Consider the following 11,488-nt stretch of genomic DNA (forward strand, 5'->3'; position numbering starts at 1 on the left):
TCCAGTGACAGATTGCTGTACATTCAGTTGACCTCCAAATAGCACTGCAGGCTTGTCTATAAACAGGAAGTCTCACTTTAACATAAATTGTGTGTCTGTTTCTGGTGGATTTTTGTTATCCTTATTGTTCAGTCAGTGAAGTACCTAGATGTGGGTAGAATAGTCAGAAACTACTCCAGTAACAGTAATAATACTTCAATAAATATTGTGCAAGTAGGAGTACAAAATATGGTGCAATAAAACTACTCCTAGCAGTACTTTTTTTGTTTTTTAATTGTTAAAGTAAATATAAGTTCTACGTTCCTGCAGCTTCTCTTTGCTGACTCTGTGGACCATTTCAAAAACCAGCTGAAAACCATTTTGTTCCTCCAGGCTTTTATGTCAGGATTTTATTGTGGTTCTTTATGCTTGTTTTTCCTACTCTGTATAACTGAAATGTGATTTATTTTGTGACTTTGTTTCTGTGAATGACCCTTTATGAATAAACTTTACTTCAGGACTCTGAGGTTCTCAGATAGCTTTAACTTTGATACTGAGAACACACTGACTGCTACAGCTGAGACAGAAACAACAAATACCCATTTAGGTGCAACAAACGTGAAGATTAATTTAATTATTAGTCTTCAGTTTGAGATTATGTTCATTTTTGTGATTTTTATGGAGTTTACTTGTAAAAACACCTCATAGCTCATCTTCAGGTCCCTCATGCAACACAGAGAAGCGTTGAAGCACTCAGGATAAACCTCCAGGAGCTGCCATTACCTCCCGCCAGCTCTTTGAGTCGCTACAGAAAAGCTGCATGTGAAATGTGTTGGGGAAGCAGGAGGCTGCAGAGCTTCTAATGGCATGATGTGAGCCCCTCGCTGTGTTCATTGCAGAACAACCCAAGCTCATCCCATTCCTACTGGGCAGCTAATGCAATTACACCGTCATATCTGCAGGGGGCTCCCTCTGTCTCCATCCCCACCTCAGCCCACTGCTCTCTTTGTGATGCTGTGTAGGTGGGAAGGTGTGTGTGAGTGTGTGTGTGTGAAGGGAGAGGTAGAAACAGGGACTCGTAGGTCTCATGCTGGAGATTTACGGTTAATCAATCATGGTGCCGCCTTAATGACACCCTGCTGCTTCCCTAATGTCTTCTGGCAGAGGCAGCCTGCAGCTGGCACAGAGCTCACGCAGGCACGCATATGGTCGCCTCCAGTGAGTGACAGGACCCCTTTCATGTGTGCTGCCCTGCACGCCGGATGCCATCAGCCAAAAACAGCCGCCGCTGGCTGGAGCTGAGGAGGTGCTGGAGAGGAGGGAGAAGAAAGAGAAGGAAGAGGAGTATTCTTAGGCCTCGCCTGGTTGGTTCTGCCCCTCAGCTTTCCAAATGTAAAACAAGAGCAACACAAGAATGATAGAAAATAGGAAAAGTTTGTTTGCAAACACCTGGAGAAAGAGCTTCAGGCCAACAGCAGGGAAAGACTGGAAAAGTATTTACACTTTGACCTTTTTGCATTCTGTTGCCTTCCAACGTGAGGACCAACACAAAGTACAACATTACTGTGATGGGGGAGGAAAATAAAAACATTTTATAAATTAACATCTGAAATGTGTGACATGCATTTTTATTCCGCCTCTGGCACCCCTAAATAAAATCCAGTCAAATGCCTTCCAGTGTTACCAAGTTGGTTAGAAGAGTCCACTTGTGTGTCTTGGTAAGTCTACGGACCAACTGCAGACCCAACAAGACGTGGACGTCCACCTAAACCAACAGGCTGTGCAAAGAGAGCATTAATCAGAGAAGCGGCCAACAGGTAACTCTGGAGGACCTGCAGAGATCCAAAGCTCAGGTGGGAGAATCTTTCCACAGCACAACTATTAGACATATCTGACCTGACCTTTGTGGAAGGGCAGCAAAAAGAAAGGCGTAGTTGAAATTTAGCCAGAAGAAGTTCTGTTTGGAGTTTGCAACAAAAGACACAGCAAATGGGCCACGGTTCTGGTTGGTTTTGTTGTGTTTCTGTGGTGTTTTTTGCTGAGCTGCAGTTTTCCACATCTCATGTACCAGTTCCTCAACAGGCACATTACTGGAATATTACTGGACACCTGGATATAAGGAGCAGCCTGGTGGTCAGTCAGCGCCAAAGTGTCAATCTTATCCTTTTACTAACCTTCTTTCTGTTTCTTCTGAGATTCCTCCTGAGATCCTCTTTGAATAATTATCTCCACCAAACCGATATCCTGCAACCGTAAACCCACCTAAATTACTCAACTTACCTTACCTTGGTGGTGGGATATCAGTCATGACCAAAACAATGAGCTCCTTTTATTATGGACAGACGAATGGAGACACAAAATGACACGGAGGCTGAAACTGACGAGCTAATAGACCCGGCCAGAAAATCATTGTTTCAGAGACCAGCTGCAATTCAATAATAAAAGACATTCCTGTTAAAATGGACAAGGACCGAACTGGCACTGGGAGAAAAAAGCAGCCAAAGTCCAAAGACAAATTCTGAAAGACCTTCAGAAAGTCTAGAGAACTACTGATCAAACCCATTTTAGAGGATGTCAGGAACATCTGTCTAAGTGGAAGAACAGCAGAAAGAAATCAGGGCTGGATCTGGGCTGAGTCTACTTCTGTAGTGTCACATATTCAACAACCAAACACCCATCAACTCTTATTAAAGTGGCGTTCTGTTGTCTGTTTGCAGGAAATAATCTCTTCCAAAGACAAACTGTTCTGAGTTCAGTCAGTTCGGATCTAAGGTGACATTCCTACCACTCCAAAACTGGCATTCGGACCAAACAAACCAAACTTTTCCTGGGTGCCATCAGATCAGCCAAACTTGGCACCGCTCTAAGTTCTCCAACCTCTCGTCAGTAAAAAGCATCATCAGCCCAGTTTGTGAGCTGCCGGTCCATTTGCATGCAGGTGGCTGCAGTACTCAGAGGCCCATCTGTCCGTTGGATTGCTTTCTAATTTCTGTTGCTTGTTGTTGTCATCCCTGTCGGCACACACACTCTGCCTCCTCTTCAGCGGGTGTGACAGCGGAGCAGTTCTGGAACTAAAATAGCAATCCATCATCTGAGAGACGTTGCGGCGTGACACAAACCAAGGCGATGGACGAGAGAGCCTGAGGTGCTGCGACAATTACAAGCACATTTACTTTACATCCAAATAAATCCCATCAGTACTCTGGAATCTAGACGAGGAATCTTCATGTAGACCAAAACGTTTTGATCAGACGTTTCCACAAGGAAAACTTGCTTTAAGAAACAAGAGAAGTCCAGTTGTCTTCTATTCCAGTGCAGCCTTTGTTTAAACGGGATTTATCGGAGATTTGTTTCTAATCCACACAGGGTCAAAACTATACATACAGGCTCAAATATAGACATACATCCCACTGATATCTGGTTAAAAATGTCTCTAACAAGTTGGACCTGGACCAGACACTTTCTGCAGCCATCAACAAGCTTCTGGCATCATTCTGGCAAAACTGGTAGAGCTCATTAAAACCGGTCGCTTTCCTGCTCAAACCCAACGTTAAAGCATTGTCCTTCATGTAGAATAGCTTGAAGAAACCAATTTGGGATCATTGTCCAGTTTGAACATCCAACTGGATTTTTACTGGAAGTTTAAACCATCCAGCTGGTAATTTTAGTAGAAATTGGAGAATATGAACCAAGTCCTCCTTCTACTCCCCATTATTCGATCCACTTTGTGGAATGCACCAGTACCACTGGCAGCCAAACAGTCCCGCAGCATGATGCTGCCACTAACATGCTTGACACTGTTCTCATATATGGAAGTCTGACCTTGTGTCCTCCAAACATGCTTCCTGTCACTGTGACCCAATAGCTCCACAGCATGATGTTACAGCCATTCTATGTCTTCATGGTGAAGAGCTTTTTTAGGATGAGTTTATTTTACCGACGCACAAATATAAAAATTTGGGCCAATATCAATACCTGATATTATTGCTGTTATGGCCGATAATCGATATTCACCAATATTATATGTATTATTTCCCCCCTCCTTTGGACACCATGGAAAACACGACCACATCGCTGGCATTGCTTCTCTACTTCAGTTAAACACCCACAATCCTTCACTGCATCACAGTCACATGACCAAACAAATACCACATGGCCAACCCCCCCGTCCACAAACATAAACGGCAACAAGAAAGACATAAACATCGGCTGTTGATGTCGGCCCGGTTTTACTTATGGGACCAATACCGATATCTTAAACAAGATGACTAACATCAGCCGATACCGATGTCAGTCGGCTTAGTGCTGATAAATCCTGCATCCCTAGTTTATGTCTTGGTGTAATGAGTCATTTTTAAAGATCAAACATGATAAAAACTAAGGCCTAAACTGGTTCTGCCACTGAACTGGTGGACAGTTATCAGTATTTGTTGATGGTTCTAGAAAACATTCTGACCGTCGAGTCACATTTTGCTGCTAGAAGCTCCAATAACAGCTACAGTGTTTGAGGACATTCAGAGTCTTAATCATTCATCTGAAATGACCTGTTTTTATAAAAGTTTGATTGAATCTGTTTCAAGGTCTGTGCCTAGTAAAACCAGTAAAACCAGACTTGATGGCCTGGTAGGTTTCAGGGAGGACCCCGGTTTATAACAGGCAGGTGTCCTCTGTCACTTTGTGGTCGGACCTTCCTTTCTTTCAGCTGCTTTCCTGAGGTCATCGGTATAAAGTACCAGCAATAAAGACACAGAGTCTTTTCTACCTGCTGCTATAGCTATGCATAATAACAGAAACCATACGCCTGGCTGCCTGTTTTCTGCTCAGTTGATGCCGACTGCTCAAACTTGAGCTGATCTGTTTTTTGCAGCACAATGTATGTGCTGTTTCATGACTGGACAAGCTACGAGTTAATCAAGTTACCATTGAACCATTTCTGAGAGAAAATCTCTAATAAACCCAAACCTCCTGATTCTGGCTTGCAGCTGTATATTGTTTAGTCTAAATAAATCATTCAAACACCAAAATGAACGAATAAACTCCTGATGAGTGAATAAAAACTGTTTTTTTAATGTGGTGTTTGCTGCCACCTAGTGGACAGATGACACCACTGCAGTCTCAAAAGACTAACCCGATTTCAGGTCCAGAATGATTCTTTGGTTCCTCCTGATGATCAACAGTCTGACAAACGAGTTTATGAAAAAAAAAAAAACATTTTATTTTGCGCTGCATTCTGGCTCAGTGGACCATTCAGAACAAGTTTCTGTGATTCTTATAAATAAGCTGAGACAGATCCACCTGGAAATCATTAACCACATTGACCTGTTATTCTACCGTAACTGTACAGGCATTAAAATGAAGTCTTTTTATGGATCAAGGCTGACGAACTGATACAGAACTCTCAGCAGAACTTTCAGGACTCATGTTAAACCCAAACATCCTGGATCCTTTAAAGACAAACGGCAACAGCAGGAAAATCCAGCAGGAAATATCATAAAAAAATATTTTCCCAACAAGTTCGGCTCTGCTCTAAAAGACTCGATCAAACTCCGTTTGACTGGTGGTGGCTGGGTTCCGGTTCTGGTTTGGTTGCTGCTGGGGCATATGTCCTCTTCGCCTGGGCGGGGCCAGGTACTCAAACATGGAGGTGTTGTGCGTGGACAGCATGTTCTTCAGGTCCGATGGCATAGGGTCAGACCAGAAGAAGTCGTGGTTGAGGGCATCATCGCTATCAATGCGCTGGGCTGGGTCCAGAACCAGCAGCTTATCGATCAGGTCCAGAGCGTATGGGTCCTTGACGTAGGCCTTGAGGCGGTCCTTCACCTTCCTCTTCTGGCCTTTAGGGAGCTCCATCTTCTGGTAGAGCTCGTACTTATCCACGCCGGGCCACACCTCGGCGGTGATGGAGCCGCACAGCTGGCTGATCAGAGTGAGCTGGTGCTGCTCCGTGTTCCCCTGCATGATGGGACTTCTGGTCCACATCTCCGCCATGATGCAGCCCCCCCCCCACAGGTCGATGGGTGGGCCGTAGTCCCGTTCACCTGAAGACGAACGGAAAGTCATGAACCAGGCTGCAGGAATCAACACCCCCTACTGGCCAAATGCCAAAACTACATTTAAACGGTGGACCTGAAGTCTTTTAATCTTGTTTTTCACGTCAACAATAATCATTTTTTTGCACTTTTGCCAAAAATTATATCTTTAACAGCATAATAGCAAAAAAAATGTATTATCAATGTACTGCAAATACTGTAATTATTTACTATATTTTACAACAATAAAATATATAACATAACAAATAACAGATAATCTAATTATAAGTTCTATTATAGAAAAATTATTTTAAAAATCTACACTTGAAATCCTATTTTACATAATTCCTTTAGAACTAAAAGCTACATATTGGTTAATGGTTCCTTTAATTATAATAAAATTACAATATAGAAAACCATATCGTTATAAATAATATTTTGCACTATGAAAAAAAACCTAATATATTCATTATATAATAATGAGTATTCTAAAATAACACAAATAAATACAAAAATACACCACTTTATTATTTAGAAAAATCATAGTATCCTAAATAGTAATAAAAACAGATGTACATAAGAATAAACATTACTACAATTATAATAATCACCATAATCATAATTATTATTCAGATATTCAATTTAATTCGTATCAATATTCTAAAATTGTTTACATTATAGAATTTTTTAATAGACATTTTTATGGAAAAAACTATTATAATAAAATATATTACAGTTAATCTTATTGTTACAATAATAAACATTATTATTATTACAGGTCCTTCTCAAAATATTAGCATATTGTGATAAAGTTCATTATTTTCCATAATGTAATGATGAAAATTTAACATTCATATATTTTAGATTCATTGCACACTAACTGAAATATTTCAGGTCTTTTATTGTCTTAATACGGATGATTTTGGCATACAGCTCATGAAAACCCAAAATTCCTATCTCACAAAATTAGCATATTTCATCCGACCAATAAAAGAAAAGTGTTTTTAATACAAAAAACGTCAACCTTCAAATAATCATGTACAGTTATGCACTCAATACTTGGTCGGGAATCCTTTGGCAGAAATGACTGCTTCAATGCGGCGTGGCATGGAGGCAATCAGCCTGTGGCACTGCTGAGGTCTTATGGAGGCCCAGGATGCTTCGATAGCGGCCTTTAGCTCATCCAGAGTGTTGGGTCTTGAGTCTCTCAACGTTCTCTTCACAATATCCCACAGATTCTCTATGGGGTTCAGGTCAGGAGAGTTGGCAGGCCAATTGATCACAGTGATACCATGGTCAGTAAACCATTTACCAGTGGTTTTGGCACTGTGAGCAGGTGCCAGGTCGTGCTGAAAAATGAAATCTTCATCTCCATAAAGCTTTTCAGCAGATGGAAGCATGAAGTGCTCCAAAATCTCCTGATAGCTAGCTGCATTGACCCTGCCCTTGATAAAACACAGTGGACCAACACCAGCAGCTGACACGGCACCCCAGACCATCACTGACTGTGGGTACTTGACACTGGACTTCTGGCATTTTGGCATTTCCTTCTCCCCAGTCTTCCTCCAGACTCTGGCACCTTGATTTCCGAATGACATGCAGAATTTGCTTTCATCCGAAAAAAGTACTTTGGACCACTGAGCAACAGTCCAGTGCTGCTTCTCTGTAGCCCAGGTCAGGCGCTTCTGCCACTGTTTCTGGTTCAAAAGTGGCTTGACCTGGGGAATGCGGCATCTGTAGCCCATTTCCTGCACACACCTGTGCACGGTGGCTCTGGATGTTTCTACTCCAGACTCAGTCCACTGCTTCCGCAGGTCCCCCAAGGTCTGGAATCGGCCCTTCTCCACAATCTTCCTCAGGGTCCGGTCACCTCTTCTCGTTGTGCAGCGTTTTCTGCCACACTTTTTCCTTCCCACAGACTTCCTTCCCACTGAGGTGCCTTGATACAGCACTCTGGGAACAGCCTATTCGTTCAGAAATTTCTTTCTGTGTCTTACCCTCTTGCTTGAGGGTGTCAATAGTGGCCTTCTGGACAGCAGTCAGGTCGGCAGTCTTACCCATGATTGGGGTTTTGAGTGATGAACCAGGCTGGGAGTTTTAAAGGCCTCAGGAATCTTTTGCAGGTGTTTAGAGTTAACTCGTTGATTCAGATGATTAGGTTCATAGCTCGTTTAGAGACCCTTTTAATGATATGCTAATTTTGTGAGATAGGAATTTTGGGTTTTCATGAGCTGTATGCCAAAATCATCCGTATTAAGACAATAAAAGACCTGAAATATTTCAGTTACTGTGCAATGAATCTAAAATATATGAATGTTAAATTTTCATCATGACATTATGGAAAATAATGAACTTTATCACAATATGCTAATATTTTGAGAAGGACCTGTATTATAGAAATTGTGCTACTTACTGCAGCCATGCAACTATATTTTCTGTAAGTAGATTATGATATGAAAATAGGAAATGACTTTAAATCATTGGTTGACAACATCCTGGCAGGTATGAACCGGATCACGGTCAGTATTAAACATCCCGCAGCTAACGGCACCAAGTGGTACCAAAAAAGTCCATAACAGAGCAGGAATGCAACTAAAGGCCAGCAGCAAACTGCCAGCATCCGGTTCTGCAGGAGGTGGTTAGTTTGAGTTTGATCAGAGGTCAGAAGATGTCAGATTTTAGAGTCAAGAAACATTTTCAGAAAACAATAAATTTAAAAAAATTGATTTGAGCATTTGTTCTATGTTGTTATAATTCACCAGAACTACTCAGCAACCAGGAGAAATAAACGGTAACAATGTTCCAGTGCATAACACCGTCTCTTACCCAGCAGCAGCTCTGGCGGTCGGTACCACAATGTGACGACCCGGTTGGTGTAGCGGTTCCCCTGACTGTTCTTGGCCAGACTGAAAGCTCGAGCCAAGCCAAAGTCGGCCAGCTTCAGGACTCCGTCTCTGGTGATGAGCACGTTTGCTGCCTTCATGTCTCTGTGCAGGATCTGAGGCAGGAGAAGTAGAACGTGGAGTTAGCAGAGACCTCTCCTCTCAGATCCAGGTTCAGGTCCAGATCCAGGTCTCAGTGAAAGGCTCACCTTGTTCCTATGGATGTAGTACAGCCCGTTCAGGAGCATTTGCATCACCTTCTTGATCTCTGCCAGCGTGAACTTGACGTTGGCGTTGCTCAGAAGGCCAGCCAGGTCGTGTTCACAGAAGTCAAACACCAGGTAGATGCTGCCTTTGTACCTGTTGAACTGGGTCGCTTCACAAACACACAAACAAATGTAACCATAAAGCCTCTGAAACGGGTTCCTACTCGTGTCTAACACCAACCTTTGGTTCTGCAGATCTCGATCAGATTAACAACGTTCTCGTGTTTGAGCAGCTGAAGGATCTTTATCTCCCTCAGAGCGGTGATGGGGAACTGAAGGGAAGGAAGCAGCGAGAGGAACATGGATTAATGTGTGGAACATCTCCTGAACATCCCACAGAGCTGCAGCTGTGGAGATGTCCTGACCCAACTGTTATCTCCTTCTCTAAGATCTCTTCATTTCCAACATGTTTGGTTCTGAAACTCCCTGCTGTGCTTTCTTACCCCTTCTTTTTCATTTTCCATCAGAACCTTCTTCAGAGCCACCTTCTTCCCGGTCTGTCTGTGCTTCGCTTTGAAGACCTCCCTGTGAGACGTACACAAACCAGTTCAAACCTGTTTACACGCTGATTTAAACCAGTCAGAGCAGATCTAGGTTACAGGCGAGAACATTTCAGACAACCTCCAGTAAAATGTTTCATTCAGTTTTCTTCTAGAAAACACAGAGCAAAAAGAAAAGAATAAAGACTTGTTTCTATTTTCTCTCCAATGATCCAGATCCTCTTAAGAACTTTCCTTCTGACTTACGCTGGTCAGACACGCCATTCAACAGACTGAAAGCTGCTGGAGCACTCTTTCAGCCAGCTGACCAGCAGTGTGCAGCAACTGGAGAGCTACATTACTGAATTGTAAGAACGGTTTAACAGGAAAATTTAAACAATGTTAAAGAACCTGGTAGCAGGGGAGAACCATCCGGTCCAGGTTTGACCGGACTCTTGTGGTTCAGAGGTCAGAACTGATCCAGTTTGGTTTAGATGCTAAATCCACTTGAGTTTCACAACGACATTAGAAGTTTAGATGTTGAGCTACAGCTGATCTAAGATGGTCCAGATTCCTTAGAAACACAGAACTGACCCGTTGGGTTCTGATCCGGAAACTCATCCCAGTCTTCTTCTAAGGCTAAGAACAAAAGGTTCGCAGTGTTCCTCACCCGAAGGTTCCCTGTCCTATCTTGGCCATCTTCTCATACTTGGAGAACTCGTCGCAGAAAGGAAACTCCACTCCATCGTAATATTTGGACATGATGGCGGCCTCCCGGTCGGGCCTACAGGAGGGAAATAAAATACCATTTTCACCACAGTTTGGTTGAAGACGGAGTTCATTAAACAGTTAGACTCATAAAGATAGAATAATTTTAAATAGTGAGAATAATTGTCACTTTTCAGCCGCGGCGGCGTTGCTTGTTTTGTCTCGCTGCATCTTGACCGGACACCGGAACCACTTCTTCTTCGTTTTGATCTAACGGCTGATCACATTAAAACGTGGAGCATTACCGCCACTCACTGGAGAAAGGGTGGAACTTCTTCTTCCTCGGTGCTTCCTCTTGCTTTCGGTGCGCATTACTGCCACCATCTGAATTGGAGCGTGACCCAGAAGTTCTGAGTTTAAAAGAAGTGAATCAACCGAATTCAAATTTACGTTTTGATCACGAAACTAACTTAGACGTTTTTCTCTGTGAAATCTGAAACAATCTATTGGTACATGTAAGTCAGTTCAATAGAATCATATAGATTCCAAGTCAGATACATACATTCTAGTTTTGATGATTTTAGTTTCCAAACAGTGCAGTCAGATTCAGTTTATTATTCAACTTAAGTCAAACGTTTCTATCTAAGGAAACCCAGCAGGTTGCTTCCAGTCAGTGACTTGCAGCATTCCCTCCTCCTGGATGAACATGTAGAGACAGTGGAGAGGAAAACTCCCTGACACGACACAAAAGAACACAGACGCAGTGATCCAGGAGTACTTTCTATGGGAAAGAAAAGTACATGATATAACAATAGTATATCATTTTAAGAATCACTTTTCATTTTCATCCATTTAATCTGTCCTTGCGTTTTGATTAATTAAAAAGAAAAGATCTATTTACGTAGTTAGAAAAATATGTATTAAATTTAATCAAATATTTTTTTGTCATAATTGTACTATTAATAAATTCATAAATGTATTATATTTTATTATTTTTATCAATTTATTATATTTTTATTTATTTACTGAACTTTTTTTCTACTTAATAAATCATTTATTTATATCTGTTTTTTACTTATTCATCTATTTATTTATCTATTTTTCAAACTTTTACTAATGAATTTATCTCCAATTGTTTCTGACTA

General features: G+C 41.8%; 1 protein-coding gene across 1 annotated transcript; it reads right to left on the reverse strand.

Moving 5' to 3' along the window:
* Positions 1-5,022: 5,022 nt before the first annotated feature.
* On the reverse strand, positions 5,023-10,692 carry cdk9 (cyclin-dependent kinase 9 (CDC2-related kinase)). Its single transcript, XM_047372976.1, has 7 exons — positions 10,534-10,692; positions 10,306-10,419; positions 9,600-9,681; positions 9,338-9,428; positions 9,100-9,266; positions 8,835-9,006; positions 5,023-6,017 (listed from the first exon to the last, which is right to left on the reverse strand). The coding sequence occupies exons 1-7, from the start codon at positions 10,572-10,574 to the stop codon at positions 5,506-5,508; spliced, it is 1,179 nt and encodes a 392-aa protein (XP_047228932.1). The 5' UTR covers positions 10,575-10,692; the 3' UTR covers positions 5,023-5,505.
* Between the last annotated feature and the right edge of the window lie 796 nt (positions 10,693-11,488).

Source organism: Girardinichthys multiradiatus, chromosome 8 (genome assembly GCF_021462225.1).
Source record: "Girardinichthys multiradiatus isolate DD_20200921_A chromosome 8, DD_fGirMul_XY1, whole genome shotgun sequence".
Lineage (NCBI taxonomy): Eukaryota > Metazoa > Chordata > Actinopteri > Cyprinodontiformes > Goodeidae > Girardinichthys > Girardinichthys multiradiatus.

Coding starts and splice junctions, on each gene's coding strand:
- cdk9 (XM_047372976.1), bottom strand. CDS start 10,574: ATGCAGCGAGACAAAACAAGCAACGCCGCCGCGGCTGAAAA. Junction 10,420..10,533: donor AACGCCGCCGCGGCTGAAAA/GTGACAATTATT, acceptor TCCCTCCTGTAG/GCCCGACCGGGAGGCCGCCA. Junction 6,018..8,834: donor ACCGCCAGAGCTGCTGCTGG/GTAAGAGACGGT, acceptor GTTCGTCTTCAG/GTGAACGGGACTACGGCCCA.